This window comes from Vulpes lagopus, chromosome 4, assembly GCF_018345385.1.
Source record: "Vulpes lagopus strain Blue_001 chromosome 4, ASM1834538v1, whole genome shotgun sequence".
Classification (NCBI taxonomy): domain Eukaryota; kingdom Metazoa; phylum Chordata; class Mammalia; order Carnivora; family Canidae; genus Vulpes; species Vulpes lagopus.
Genome location: NC_054827.1, coordinates 73,523,731 through 73,540,375, shown reverse-complemented (window position 1 = coordinate 73,540,375; position 16,645 = coordinate 73,523,731). Strand labels below are relative to the sequence as shown.

The 16,645-nt window shown below is 35.9% G+C and overlaps 1 protein-coding gene across 1 annotated transcript in view; it reads right to left on the bottom strand.

The window, feature by feature from the left end:
- Nucleotides 1–16,645, bottom strand: part of ELL2 (elongation factor for RNA polymerase II 2) — a 70,546-nt gene that overhangs the window by 45,166 nt on the left and 8,735 nt on the right. The window contains exon 2 of the mRNA XM_041751530.1: nucleotides 8,783–8,830. Coding sequence (XP_041607464.1) covers nucleotides 8,783–8,830 — 48 coding nt within the window. The remainder of the gene's footprint in view (nucleotides 1–8,782; nucleotides 8,831–16,645) is intronic.

The following is a 16,645-nucleotide window of genomic DNA, read 5'->3' as shown; positions in this document are numbered from 1 at the left end:
CAGTAATTTTATCACGTGTGCATACATACAACATATTAATTTTGTTGGTTAATAAAAATTTATAAAAATGGTGCAATGCCATATGCTGTCTTCTGCCCACTTGAGTTTTCACTGTTGTATACTTTTCCACTGAATCAATATGCAGAGTTTATCTTCTATTTGCTACCACTCTAAATTGGTGTGAACAAAATTTGGCAAAAGGAGCTTTAAATTCCCGGTTAATAATTAAAAGTACCAACACTCATAAGTCAATCAGTATTTTTAACAGTTGAAAAAAAAACTCCTTAAATATAGCTTAATACCACAATTCCATCTGTAAATACACCTTTTTGTCTTCTTACTACTGAACTTCCATGTATAATTAAATCCTATAAAATGTCCTTCGGAGTTGTTTCTCAAAAATCCTTTTGTTCCAAACTCCCAGATGCCACTGCCTTCCAGACAGTTCCATCTTGACAGAACAAGGTACAGCGTATCACCTAAACATCTCATGTACAGCATGTCCCAAATTATACACACCCCTTGCCTCCTGCCTCAATGTTTTTCATCTATTTCAGATTTAATAAACTGCCCAACCAAATACTCATCCTAAATATGGAGCCACCTTGACTCCTTTCTTCCCCTCTTTTCCATATAAAAGGAGTAACTAAGTTAGGGGAGCTACTGGATAAGCATATTAAAATGCAAACTTGACCACATGACTCCCTGGTTAAAATTTTTTAAATAGATAATTTCCTGCAGTGCTTTTTTAAACCACAGACTGTGACCCACTGGAAGGTCACAACATTAATTTAGTGGATAATGACCAGGATTCTTTAAAATGAAATAGAATATATCAGACTACACTGATAAAGAAACAATACTGTGCTATGAAACTCCTGTTTTAAGCTGGGTGAATGTGTATAGGTATTGTGTAAAGGGTCACAATGTGAAATGTTTTTCCTTATCATGAATTGTTTCTCAATGTGCTTTGCAAACCTCCTTCAGAGAACAGAATGTACATACACCTATACGTTTGCATATTCTTATAATATTCCTAATTAAAGCAAACCTAGCTATCATATTTTAAAGTTGTGCTCTTCAGACTTCATCAGAGACTCCCAGGAAAATTTTACAAATAAGTATTGATCTCCAAGGTGAAATTCAAACTCAAGAAGGTGGGAACGTTTGACAAACCGTTTTTGACACTTTACTCATGCTGCAGTATGGGATTGAAAAGCATTTTCACCTCCTTTGATCAGCCAACTCTTGGTAATCCTTCAAAGCCCAGTTCAAACTACTTCTCTGAGACCTTCCTAACTGTTGCTCTTCCTCTTGCTAGTTGGAGAGGTACTCAATAGATGTCTACATGAATGTGAGAATAAGTAAAATGCTTATTGAACATTTGTTACAGGCAGGTGGGGATCACTGTAGTGATGACAACAAGCTCTGGAATCAGAGGCTACAGTGGATTGTAGGCTCCTTTACCCACTAATTGTGTCAGCTTCAAAAACTAACTTCAGAGCCATGGTGTGTATACACATCAGCAAAATGGGAGTATTTGCTTCACAGCATTCCTGTGAGGATTAAATGAGAATGATATATGTAAAGTGCTTAGTATAGAGTTCTTAGCATGTAATAAATATCCCATTTTATCTGTAATCATTGAAAAATAATTGGAATCTATCAAAATAATTGAATAGATTACTATACATGTATGCTAAATATAGTATAAATTATAAGAGGAGTTAGAGAAATTTGAAAATTCTTAGCCTGATAAGGGCAAATTCATTAGCCTCAAGGCATGTCTCTGGATTTTTGAAGTCTTTAGCTCAGTAAAACTATTCTAAACTTGTTTTCAAAAAACAAACACCCCTCCTCCCCCCAAAAAAACCAAACTTGTTTTCAAAACAAGTTACTTTAACACGAGAGGTTTTTAGCTTAAAAACAAATTTGAGAACATTATAATTTCATACTTTTGTTCTTTTCAGTTAGATCACAATTCAAGAATGGTTATTAAAGTATACCTTCTCTGTAAATTCTCCCAGATAATCTAACATATGGAGCTAACTGAGCAAGCTAGTCAAGGGTGGGGTCAGGAAAGAAAACTTGAAAAAATTTTATTAGATAAAATCTTATCACAGGACACACAGACTCTCTAAATATTTCCATTGCAGTGCTATAATTCATTGAATCTACGATGCCAGCAATTGTAAGACTGATTTTAGGTACCACTGCATAATATAAAATGCTAACCGACTATGACAATACTAAGATGCCATCCATAATGAGATGCATTCCAATTCCAAAGGCATTAAATGTTAAAATGAAAATTTCAAAATATTGTTTGAAATAAGATCTAGGGCTTGGCCATATTCTAAGTTGTTTTTCCCTGTTTATTTAAATTTGATTTTTCTTTTGAATAAAGCTCTTATAAACTCATTTTATGTGCCTAAAATAGCATCTTGACACAGTAAGAGGTCAAAGGATACTGAAGTAATGCTCATGGTTCAAATTTAGGCATGGTTTAACTATAGGAAACACAAGGTATTATAGAATGGGAAATATTATTATCCAAGCTTAAATAAGTGAGTGCTATTAAAGTGAAAATTTCTGTAACACAGGCGACTCAGTTTCACAAGTTTCAGTTTTGGTGGGAAGCAAAAAGGCAAAGCCATCAATGGCAGATTTTATTGACAAATAGATGATGTCAGTTAGGAACCAGAGCTGGCATTTCAAAGCCCTATTTACCTTTGTCTACACAGTGTCTATCGTGGAGCATGGTACACAGTGAGTATTCATAAATGCTTGTTGAATGTAGACAGCATAACTCACTGCTAAGAATGCAATTTATGGTATTTGTGGCTGCTTCAGATTTCACTCATAGTTCCAGCTGCTTTCCAAAGTGACTGCAGTGTGGTGAAGGACAGAGCAGAATGCCATCAGTTCCTGTTTGTGCTCGTATTTTGGGAGGCTTGTCCTTTTGTAGCCCACACTGAATCTGTGTGAAGGTGTGGTCAGCAAGTACTTTGAGAGAGTTTCTGCAGGCACCACAAACACAAAGGCAAAGTCATGCTCCCACCCTGTCATTTTTGTACTCTTCTAGGACAGGGGATGGGCCGCATCCCCTGGTGCCTGTCCTGTTACCTACCCAAGGTGTGAAACAACAGACACCGAATTTAGCCCATTGCTCTCCTTCTTTAGAAACCCTGCTGTTAGTTCTTATCCTGAAGAAAAGGAGGGCAGTGTATGGCAGCATAAAATAGACAAATTGGGCAATATACAATAGCTTCAAACTTCAAACTATGGTTCAATTATTTTTTAAGATAAAATGAGTTTCTACAATGTCAGCCCATACTCCTGGCCAAATGAGCTTTTATACATATAAAGTATATGTTATATATTATATGACATATAAAATTATGTTATATATAATATAATCTTGGATATATATTGAAGTTAAGTATTTCTTTCAAATTAGGCTATTTACTGTTGTATTGATACCTTAGTATATTAATAGATGGATGAGTCATAATTCAATGCAAATATTAAAATTTATCTATATACATGTTAACCACCATAATATTAAAAAATTAAAACAGAACTGCCATTACAAAAAGGTATAATTCTAACATCCTTCTAGTATTAATTACATTCAGAGCTGAGTGTCTAAAGGTAACTGTTAGTCAGCAACCTTTGAGCAGACTGACTAAACACAACCATTGGCAAAAATCAGTGGGGTAGCCAAACCAAAAACAGCAGGGGAAAGCAGTTGGAGCACAGGCATATCATCTACGAAGGAATGGCAGTGTTGGTGATTTATTTTTATCTCTCCTGCTGTTTAAAACGGATAGTTATCTTTGCTTCCCAGGTATCAAGTAGGTTAGAGAAGGGTAGTCTGCAGAAAGTATCTGTAGGTGGGTTGAAACTGCCTACTAATTTCAAATACTGTATAATTTAGTATTTCATACTTGATCTTTTCCCCGATCCTGCAAAGGAAAATAAGCAATTGATAAAATATTTCTGAATGCTTAAAAGAAAAATGCAACCCTCTGTTCTTTTCAGTTAATGACTCTACTGTAAGAGTTTTATAGCATTATTCAAGCCTTTAAAGTTAGCAGTTAAATGCTGATTTAATCTTCAGAAGGTCACAGTGCCTTTTGGAAGACATACATTTAAAACTTGTTTGGCTGGTTATTCCTTGTTCATTCCTGGAAACGTATGTGTGACTCACTATTTTGTAGGAGACACTACACGGTACTTATAGAAAATATTTTCTATTTTCAGTCTTCTTCTTAAAAATAATTTCTGAGTTATATATGCCGAACTAAGTTCTATTTTCTAAAGCCTCTGGGATGGCTGAGTCTGAAGTAAGCAATTAAATCAGAAAATTCTGGAACAACATTCTCATAAATACTGAGGTCTGGAATCCCAATTACTGTGACAAAATTAACATTATTTCTCCCTGCTCTGGGGATAGTCATTCTCTGGACAGGAGTCCCTGAGGCTGCAGGCAAGTGCACTCCGCAAGGCCACCAAAGGCCAGCAGAGGTGGCTGTTATTTGCTATTGAAAACCTTGCCATTTCAGTTTTTATCTGAATGATACCATAGATTTACCTTTTTGTATATGTGTACACAGATTTTAATAGGCCATCAGGAATTTTACTTATCACCAGGACGTATTTTGCACGCACTAAAATCTTTGTCTAAAATGCTGATTCATACCAATCAGAAATACACACCTGAGCCTCATTCCTGACAGTCTTATTTACACAGAAGTTCTGAGTGGCGAACTCTGGGTTAAGTTCTACATTATTAATTCTTTCCTGAGTACTGGTCTGTGTGTGCTTGTCAGACTCTGAGTTCCCTGAGGGCGAGACTCACGTCTTATACATCCCTGTATCTGCACACTAAGCACTTAGCAAAGTACTTGGCACCAGTGAGGACTAAAAGAATGTTTATGCAATAAGTAAGAAACGAATACAACAACAAACCTATTAGCACAACCATTGATTAAGCACCTGCTTAAATATATTGTGAAGAATAATTAGGTCAGTAGAAAACTGCCATTACTTGAAAACAATGAGTCTAGTTGCTTCCAGTACCTCTTCTTTCAAAACTGCACAGTATACTGGGAAGAACTTTCCCCTGGTAGTGTGAAGACAGACTGTAATTACAGCTCTGTCTCTATTGTGTCTTTACACAAGAAACCTTCAACAAACATAAAAATACAGTGCATTTTTTTTAAAGATTTTATTTATTTATTCATGAGAAACACACACAGAGAGGCAGAGACACAGGCAGAGGGAGAAGCAGGCTCTGGGCAGGCAGCCTGATGCAGGACTCGATCCCAGGACCCCAGGACCGCAGGATCACATCCTGAGCTGAAGGCAGACCCTTAAGCACTGAGCCAGCCAGGTGCCCTTACAGAGCGTAATTTTAAAAACTTTACTGGAACACATATTTTTGGCAAATTTCACCCACTACATTTTCAGTATCCAGTTAAAATACAAGAGGCAGAACTATATTTCTATAAATATACAAATGATTTCTATAAAGCTTACCTGACAGCTTTTGGAAACCAGGTGCATTTTACCAATACAACCCTCACAACACTGTAACACTTCGTTACTGTAGCTCATGTGCCTCTTACCAGCTACCTTTTCAGTTCAATTAGAATGATCTATTGAAATTTGTAATCCTAATAAACCATTAGTTATGAGCATCCTAGATGTGATTAGAACTGTGAGGATAATTTGTTGATCCATACCCTTCAGAATCCACAAGGCATTTTTCGCTGATTTATTCAGCTCCTGATATTCATGAGTTTAGAAATCATATTGAACTGCTCCCAATTTTCTCAATCTTTCTGATTCTAGAAAATACCTTCGATGATCACTCAATTTACTGAGCACCGTCTTCCACTAAGGAAAAGGGGTGAGGATTGTGAAAGATACAATTTACAGTTTTTTAATGCTATAAAAGCTGCAGGCTAACTGCAATGATAAAAATCTAGGTAGTCAATGGTTCTTAGCAGTTTCACTCATTAACAGCATACTGCTATAGTTTGTTTAATGTTCCAGGCTGCATTTATTTAGAGGAAGACTTCAACCTAAGAGAACATGTTCAGGCATAAAAGTAAATATGCTTAAAAGCTAACCTGCCAAGACCCAAATTCTGACCTTCTAAAGACATTACTGAGGCAAGGAAAATCCTATAATTAGTAACAAGGAACAGCAGTAACCATGCAGTGCTTAGCATGAGGAAAATAAAATACTCTTAACACTAAATGGTCACTTTTGAAATGATATTTTAACAGTATTTCAGTTATATTTAAAATATGCCTAAATATGACACCATCATGACAGTTCATGTCCTTTTTTGATTACATTTGATGTAAAAGACATTTGTTAGATTTGCCAAATCCTTTCCAGAAAAACTCAAAATTCCTGAAACACTGTATTAGCATTTCTCATTAAGAAAAACTATCTTTTGTGGGAAACCTAAATTTGAAACATAAAGTCTTCTTAAAAGTCCTGAACATTTTCCACATAGGAAAACTGTAAGCATACTTCTTCAGGGCTTTTAAAGCAATCAGCAAGGCAATGTTAAATTATCATGGCTCTCGAGAATAACAGAGGAGCACTGTACAGAAGACCCTCACATTTGTGGCTCTGCGTATTCCCTGTGGGCTGTGCCAACCCACTCTCTCCCCTGTAATGACTCTTTGTTTTTACTAAGTCCCAAAGGGCTGGTGAGAGCTCTGCAAAGAGAAGGGGGGGAAGGGTGGATGGAATGCAGCTGCAGGCTCAGAAACAATGCTGAGTCCATATATTTTGTTCCGAGTTAGAATAATAAAAAGGGGGCTGCGGGTGGGGGTGGGTGTAGAGGGGTAGAGGAGACAGAAAGCAAAGTAAGCAAGGTAGGGCCAAGTATTCCATCGCTCTGGGTCTACAGCCTCCTGCCCCTCCCCCACTCTACTAAAATCTAATAACCATTCATTTGGGTTAAAATAGCTTATCTGTTAAAATTCGAACACCCATTAAGATTTAATCCTATCAGTCACTCACGTCTAAGTTATCTTTATCAGTGAACTACACCCAGGCAAGGAATGGAATAGAAGGGGGAATGGAGCTTGCAAAGATAAACTGAGGAAGCCAGGACACATAAGACAGGAAAGCCTGGGGGAGGTAGGTAAGAGAATTCAGAAAAGGACAGGCAAGGTCTCAAATATAAACTGCCAGCTTTACAATGGTGCCTGGGGCCTCTAGGGGGCAAATAGTGTGCCGGAGAAAACCATATTCTAAGACTGCTAAAAGCTGCGTGTGTCTGAATCAAGAGTTTGAAGCCTGTACATGTTGGTTTCTCAATATTCCATCTAACTGATGCCTCCTAGTAAAATGTTTTCTTGCATTTCCCTAGCCTTTGTGTCCTAACTGGGAAAACGGAGATTTAAGGGAAGAGGCAGATCCCAAACAAGGTAACAGCTGCTAGTGAGGGAAAAGCAGCTCAAACCTTACACTATTCTCCTAGGTCTTGACCTCTCATTTCAGATAACCCTTTACTGAAAATCCTTGGAGCCCTCCAGGGTTCACGGACTCAAGCTTGCCTCTGGATCATCGTTTCAGAGATTACCGATGCCATTAAATTTTGTGACAAAATTTAAGAAGCCTTAAATAAACCACCAAAACTAATACCTCAAAAATAGTGCCAGCAGGTGCTAAGGACTACCAAACAAGCCATAAAACAAAACACAGAAGAATGCTTGCTGTAATTAGGATCTCATTCATAAACACTCAGTTACTAGGGGAGAAAAAAAAAAAGACTTAATTGTAAAGCTATCACACAGATAGTCTTCTGACATCCACGCAAACACCTCCTTCAAGTTAGCATTATTTACTAGTACTCTTAAGCTGGTATTGAATGATATAATTAAAACTCTTGACTCTTCAAATATTTTCAAGTTATAAAGTTTAGAAAGACTGTACTGATTTACATTGAATATTTTCATTTTGTGACATAATAAACAAAGATTTACAAAGGTAGATTCATAATTAGCAGGAATATGATCTCCCTCCTTCCACTTGTCTTTTTTTCTAGAGCGCTAAAATCCATTTACAGATATTCCAAAGTTCTATACTACAGTCAATATATAGACACAAATTCAGAAATGCATATTCAGGGAAGGAATGATGGAGACTTTTTATTAATACTAAACTCTAATAGTTAATAATTTTAAAATAATACTGACACTATTCCTATAAAGTTTATTATAAACAAAATTCATAGGTATATTTTGAGTTATTATTTATTATGCTTTTAAATGCAGCAATAAGATACATAATATTTATTCTGTGTACTGGAAAAACTCCTCTATTTATACATTTCATTTCTTAGTATGTACAATAAAAAAAAATTAAGTCTGCAGACAGCTAACGTTCAGTAGTAACAATAATCACATAATTATAACTTGCTGAAAATAACTCTTTATGGTTGCTTAACTGTGGTTAAAAAAATTTCTCATAATACTGTAACATATTTTACTTCAAAAAAGGTAAAAAAAATGCCATTATTCATGATTTTGGGGGAAAACTCTCAATAAGTATATCTAAATTATTTTTAAATAAATCAGGAAAAGATAACTCAAATTTACATTTACTAAATTTATATTTAGTCATGAAGTTCACAAAGTACGAGTGACCTTATATTGAGGCACAAGTTAAAATAAATTTTAAGAGATTAAATATAATAGTATGTAAGAAGAATATTAGATTTTCTTGCTGAATCAACAAGAGTACTCACCCCTTGGAGCCCTTGGAACTGAATCGAAGGTCGAAAAGGGATTAAATTCTATTAAAAGAAATATAAGAAACAAACAGGTCAACCTTGTTAATGTGTCACAGAACTAAATTTTTAAACTTTAAATCTGTGCATCTGGTCAGTGCTATAGTCTATGAAAATATCTTTTCATTACGTAATTAGGTTTATATATTATCATATTAAGATGTCTTAATTAGAGCAAGATCATCTTGTTGACATTTCTCTGAATACGCAACCACAGGTATATTTTGGAAGTGTACTCAGGTTTTTGAAAATAATGCAATTTGGCAAAAAAATGATTAGTATATTAATTAAATGTCACTTTAAAACACATTCTTGCTTAGTTTCTTAATAGGTTTTTAAAAGGGTAGGGGGAGGGAAGAGATAACTGGGGGAACTTTACAAAACTCTAAAAGGATACTATAAATAGAAAATTAAACTACTTGATAATGAACTGTGGTTTTCCAGATTCTCACATTTTACCACAGGTTAGTTTCTAGTTGAGGGTCAAACAGGTCACCAGTTTTCTTACAAGATTTTCACCAGGAGAATATAATTTTTGAACGTTTTATTTTATAACGAGCTTTGCCCTCTTCATAACTTTAATATTTTATCATAGAGTATGTATTTAGAAGAAATGCTGTTAAGTATCTGCCATAATCCCAGTCATGATTTCCTGTATAGAAAGTCACCATTATGTTTCTCTATGAGAATGCTTTTTCCAAACTCCTTTGAGGCTGGTTATAATTTCCTCTCTGACTTTCTGCAACTCAGAAGCTGTCTTAAGTTCACCACTGGAATTTGAAATTCTTCATCAATTTCATCAGTTCTTCTTGGTCAAATGCTAACTTTTCTCAATTTTCAAATTGCTCACTTCTCTGTCATTATCACAATTTCCTTCTACGTAGTCCTCTTAGCTCTTGTACCATGCCTTTCATTTCAAAAGCTAGTGTCCTTCACTTTGCTCTTTCTAGATCCACTCCCTCCTGGAGGCTCACTTCACCTGTTTGATGATGACTTTGAATCTCTATTTCTCAACTCCCTTTCTCCACAGCCTAGTACTTATTACTATTACTGTCTAGGGACAGTTTGCATTCGAAACTCAACAACAGCAAAACTGGCAAACACTATACTTCCCTTTCCCACCCCTCCCTCAACCAAAATGGCACCTCTCATACTTTTCTGGCAAGTGTACTTCAATCTTCTTGGCTCCCCAGGGTCACAACTTTAAATTTAATTAACAGTCTGTTTTTCCTTTCCCCCAACCATATTCTATTAGGCCATTCATTACACAATGCTAGAATTAGCAGAATTCCGAATCATAGATAATACAGCCAAGGCCTACCCCCCACCCCCCACAGGCCATGTGTCCCATTAATAACTAAGCTGGGACCAGAACCCAGGACTCAATCCTCCTATTCTGCGAAGCCGCTTTTCTTTTACCTTGTGCTCTACACCATCTGCTCTGGGAGATTCAAGAGTATGGAGGCCTACTCCTTCATGCCAGAGTTCACATTTTAGTCGGGGAACATGTGAGAATGATTAAATACTAGGCTAAGTGCTACTGGGAGGTGCAGAAAGAATTCTCAAAAGGAAGACTATGGGTTAGAGGAAATACTAGAAAAGCCAAAGGGCTTATGGAAAAGATGGTCCTTAGAAGCAATTTTGAAAAGACAAACTCCAGGGAAAGGGAATGCCCTGAGCCAAAAAGCAAGGAGACAGAAATAGACGCTGTGTGAGCAAAGGGCAGGTCTGTGTCTGTGTACAGATTTCTTTTACACTTGAAACACAACACAAAGGATGAGAATTGGACCTGGCGATCCCTGCCTAATCTTTCCTTGACCTCAAAATTTGTCTTCAGTTTTAGTTTCTATACACTACAGAATAAATAGGACAGTAATTTAAATTTTAGATCTCAGGATTTCAAAAGGTTTATCACCCTGTGAAATAACCCTGCCCTTAATCTCCTCCATTACCCCCTTAGGGATGGCCTTTAAGTCTTGCCTTTGACGTGCTCAACAATTGGAGGGCCTTCTAATTTTTGGAATAACAAAGTGAGCTGCTGAAAGAAGTGTTTCAGGGAAAGCAGCTCTTTCCGTCATGTGTAAGAAAGAGGGAAAGAGATGGATTGGGGCTAGGGAAAAGGATTAGACATTAGCTCCAGCGGATGCTTTATTTAGAAATACTCTAGTGATAAGGCCTAAATTAGTATGATTTTATCCAGAGCAAACAGGAGATGGGGGAATAGGCTGACTTTCTCAAGAAAGAATGATAAAATGTGCTGAAAGCTTGAATATCAGGCATCAAAAAAAATGAAGCAGAGGTGGCTTCATGGCTCTGAATCATCATTTTTAGCAAGTCAGCTCCAGATTCCCTCAAATTAGGCTCTTAGTCTCTATTTTGAAAACCCCTGGACTGTTTCAGGCCCCTATCACTGAGCACCTAGATAAAGGCCTTCCTTCCCTTCAATTCCTTCCAAATACTGCCCATTGTTCAAAGAGCTAACAGAGCCTCTCTCGATACCATCCCAGCATGTCACACAGGCTGCAGTGGGTTCCATCAAAGCCAACCAAAGCCGTCCACGTGACAGGACTAACCAAATTCATCTACTTTCTCCCAACTGTGCCTCAGCGGTTGTTAACCCTTTTTGTTATGTAAACATTTTCCTTTTTTTTTTTTTTTTTAAGATTTTACTTTTAAGTAATCTCTACATCCAATGTGGGACTCAAACTCACAACCTCAAAATCAAAAAGTCGCATGCTCCACTGACAAATCAAAACCAAAAGTTAAAAGTCGCATGCTCCACTGACAGAGCCAGCCAGGCACTCTTTCCTCTATTTCTACTTCCTTTCTTTCCTTCAAGCTGGTATGCCTTCTCAAACACTATTTTGTCAATTCATACTAATAACTTACTTAACATTCAAGTTCAAGATCAGTTTCTTCAGGTAGGCCTTCCTTTGGAAAAATCAGGAATCAAAGGCTCAATGTGTTTAAGGCAGGTAAATGTTAAAGAGACTGATATAAAAGCAACAAGGAGTGGCAAGTACCTGGAGAATAAATGCCCACCTGAGAAAGGATTCGAATTTCAAAATGTTAAAACTTTCACAGCCAAACCAAACATGGATACCACCATTTTGCTCTCACCTATGCCCACTTTGAGTTAACTCTTGTCAGCTGCTGTTTTTCCAGATGCCTGTCTAGGATTCCACTACATTGGAGGTGTAATATTTTCATAGGTTGTCTTACTCCTAGTTGTTATGACACAGAGGAGTCTAACACATATTTAAAGTATTTATCTACATTATGCTCATCTAAAGAAAAAAGTGATTGTAAAATCATTCTGGCCATATTCTTTTTGTACTACTCTATAGCAGCATATTACTACATACATATACTTTACACATTACTATTCATGGTTGTAGACAAAATAATACAACCACACTTCACTTTAGTTTAGGGACTTGTAAGAGTAGCTTTGACTTTAACCAGATTTTTTTGTTTCAGGACTTGAATTTAGAATCTAACCTTCCCATATGCTTACAGTTCTATCTCTGTTGTTTGATTCCTCAACAAAATGATCATTTTTGTTTACATAGTTTTGTAATGTACAGGGCATTTTTATATCCATTGTCTCTAGTGAGCCTCCTAAAACCAGTCCTGGATGGTAGGAAGGCATCATTATCGCCCATTTCAGAGGGAGATAAATGAGTCTCTAACAGGTAAAGGGTATTGTGGAGGAACACCAAACTAGTGATTAGGAAAGCTGGACTTGAAAGCCGGACTTGAAAGCCAGCTCCCGAAGTCCTAAACACAGAACACTTTCCTTTCTTGCCTCTGTAACAGGTTACCTCACAGTGCTGAACATTTAAAGGTCCTTAAATGCTCATTCAATTCTGGCATTTTGTTTCTTTTTCTTTTTTGGGGGAGTGGGGGAGCATTTTGTTTCCAAGGAAAATGAATTTCAAAAAATGATTACAATTTCCAGGCTTCAGTTTCTGATTAAATAAAAACTAAACTTTTTTTTTTTTTTTTTTGCTTTAAGGACCATGTATAAGGGATATGTATAAATATGCTATCATTCTTCATTTAAAAAGTAATAAAACCCTCTCTATGAAATAGTTATGCATGCTTAGCCAAATAGGACATACATACTAAGATCACTGTTACTAAAAAACTCCTTTATCTGACAACCCAGAAGAGAAAAATACATGAAAGTCCAATCCTTCATTGATTTTAATCCCAATTTTAGACAAGAAGATGTTACTAGTTCTAGAATGCTTTAAAAATGCACAAGAAAAAAAAATGCACAAGAGACAGCTAGAACTCTATACCACTTATTATGCATCTGACCACTGTGTTAATGGGATAGCTACCAGGAATTCTGAAAGTCAATACCAATATGAGCAAATGTTTCATGCATGTTAGCTCTTTGTCTAAATGTTCTTTAGTCTAAACATGACCTCAACGGATCATATATATATATTTAATTCAATTCTAAAAGATAATGTAATTACAGGTGATAAGGACCTCTATTTTAAAATAAATGTTTGACTTACTAAGTACATTCCTATTACAACTGAGTTTCAACAAGGGCTTCAAATTTTGATTTTTAGCTTTAATTAAATATTGCACCAAATAGCTCCTTTAAAGATCAAGTAACTCTAGAGTTTAACTGAATAGTAGTTGAGCTCTAAGTAAGACAGTGATCTAGTATCTTCAACCAGCAAGAAACACAGCACAGACTGAATGAAACTGACTAGGGAAACTCCTTTTGACAAATGCTTCAACAACCTGATAAAGGTGGTGTTTTGTAGTCAAAAGGTTCTGTTCAACTCTTAGTTGTTTCACTGTTATTAGAGTTCCTTGAATTAACTCTCTGATCTCTTAGGAAATATAAGACATTCTTAAGCATAGAAGTGTGGGCAATACTAAAATGCTCAAAAGTGTCATTACACTTTTCACATTTGCCATTATAAGCCAATTCTACTGCAACAAAAATTGCTCTATGACCAAATAAATCTATGTCCATTTATTTCCAGAAACTATTCCTCACAATGTATCAGGACTATAAAAGTAATTTACTAAGTAATGTTACTAAGTAATCTCAATTTTGCTAAGTAATAATTTCTGACATGATAGTAGAAGAGAAGGAGCAGAGTTAAGGCTTTCTGGGGTTGAATAAAAGAAAGTTACTTATTCTATGAAAGTTGTTATAACTATCTCTTGAATATTTACATATTACTTATCTATGTAGACAAATTAAATATATGATTTACTTTTACTTTACCAACCACCACTGGTTTTATGAATATACAAACACAACAAATAGCATTCTGGGCCTAGAAAAGAGTCTCTTAAGAAACACATTATAGAGATCTAACTTCATTCTCTTAGATTAGATACATACTTGATACATCTTTAGCTTTTCTTCTGAGCCCATCATGGAACTCTGACTCAACTCAAAGTTAACTTCAATTATTTAATCAATCAATAGGCATTTATTAAGTAGTTAGTATTTATCTGAATGCCTAAGTTGCATTCTAAGTCATGATCAAGATAGTGCAAAAAAATTTCCCAAGTCAAATATAATTTTGGAACTTTGCCAAAACCCAGAAAACTTTCTAGAAATGGTAATGGGTCAAGTGACTGCTTTAAGTGGAATTGCTTCTCACTACTTAGTTACTATTTACTGAATGCTTAAAACATGTCAGGCACTATAATCATTCTTACTATCACCTCCAGGAATTCTGAGATCACCTTTGTGATTTCAATTCTCTGCTAAGCCCCAGGAATTACCAAAGGTTATACAGCTAGTAAGTAGCCTGGGACTCAAACCCAGTCTCAATTTAAGAAATGTGGTGTTTTTTTTTTTTTAAGAAACGTGGTCTTAACCACCACTTTACAAAGCTAGCCTCTCCTGCCACTCTTTAACAATGGTTATAAAAAATGTGAAACATCTGAAAGTAAGAAAATTAAGAATTCATAAGAACTGATAAGCACTGACAGCTTTTTTTGTTTTGCACTACAGTTTAAGGATACTATCAGGTACTTGAATTTGTCGTCACTTACACAAAAAATAAAAAGTATTTATGAGTTTCCTTGGGATACAATTTGTATAAAAATCATCTTTCTTAAAAGATTTTAAGAACTTGTGGTTGTGTTTTTTTTTTCTAGTTTAGAAAGTCATTTTATTGTTTTTAAAAACTTAACCTGAGAAACCAAAGACCACTTAATAATTACATTTTAACCAGTGTAATTAAAACCTATCTAGGTAGGGAGAGAAGAGGCAGAAAATAAACTGGAGCAAAAGCAGGAAATAGTGCAGGAAATCAGACACTTGCTCCTAAAGAAATCAAATATATTTAGCCCTAGTCAAAAGCTAGCTACATTCTAAAGTAATGTTTAGAATGATAGCATGCATGCAAAAGTTATTGATAAATGATAATCAAAGCTACCTTAAACAGTATCTCCTTCTTTGCCCCAATATTTTATTAAATGCCAAAGAAGAGTCACTAGGCTTCACAAAATCTAGTACTTTGCTTCATTAGTCAATCCAACCACACATATGAGAAACTTCTCTACAAATTTGGAAGAACCAGATTAAAGTGAATGTGCAATAAAGAATAATGTCTTTCTAGTCATTATAGCATAGAAAAGACTCCTAGTCTCTTGAGTCATAGAGTACACAGAAAAGAATGAAATATAAAGGATTCCCAAAACAGTAGTGAGAAAAGGTTAGAATCTGATTTAATATAATCCTTGTTTTGAATGATAGCTTCTGAAAAACTGTAGCTATCTGATGAGGCAAATATATATATATATATTTATTTATATATTTACTTTAGTTGCTGTGACCCAGGCTTGTTAAAACAACAATACTTGAAGCCTAATATCCCATCTTTTTTTTTTTTCTTTTCTGAGAAAGCTTAATGTAGGCTTTGTGACTATATAAAAAGCTCACAGGTCAAATCTGACTATAAATGCAAATGAAGATTTCTTTCTTGGGATCATGGTCTCTAGAACACAAGGAGAAACAGTAAAAGGAACTTGGAATGGAAGATTTATTTTTAAAGTAAAGAAATTTATAAAATAAACCATCTAAAACATGTTTACAGGGACGCCTGGGTGGCTCAGCAGTTGAGTATCTGCCCCTGGTTCAGGGCGTGATCCGCAGTCTCAGGATCTGGTCCCACATCAGGCTCCCTGCATGGAGCCTGCTTCTCCCTCTGCCTGTGTCTCTCTCTCCCCCCACCCCCCCTACCTGTGTCTCTCATAAATAAATAAATAAATAAATACAATCCTTTTTTTTTTTTTTTAACAAACGGAGTCATAAGAAGGCTCGAAACCAGGAACCTGCATGATCATACCTAATGTTTTAAAAAGATCACTGGCTGCTGTGTAGAGCACGCACTATGCGGTTAAGAATGGAAGTTTGGAGGCTAGTTGCAAGTCCATGGAAGTCCTTGAGAGAGAATGGTGGCTGGGACTGAAATATCTGTGAAGGATGGGGTTAGATTTTGGATATTTGGAGATTCACAGGACTTGTTGATAGATCAGTAAGTCAAGAAATGAGACAAATCAAGAATTACTAGCCAATTACTACACAACTGGTGACAGGTGCTGCCAATTACTGAGATGGGGAACACTTCTGAAGATGTAGGTTTGAGGAGTGAAATCAAGAACTGTGTTTGGATTTGTTAAGACTGAGATGCCTGTTAAACTTTGATAAGATGATGAAGTGTTGGAAAAAGAGTGCCAGGAGCTAGAGGAAGGTCAGAGCTGGAGATCAATATTTGGAAGTCATTAACATATAGATGACATTTAAATCCATAAAACTAAATGAGT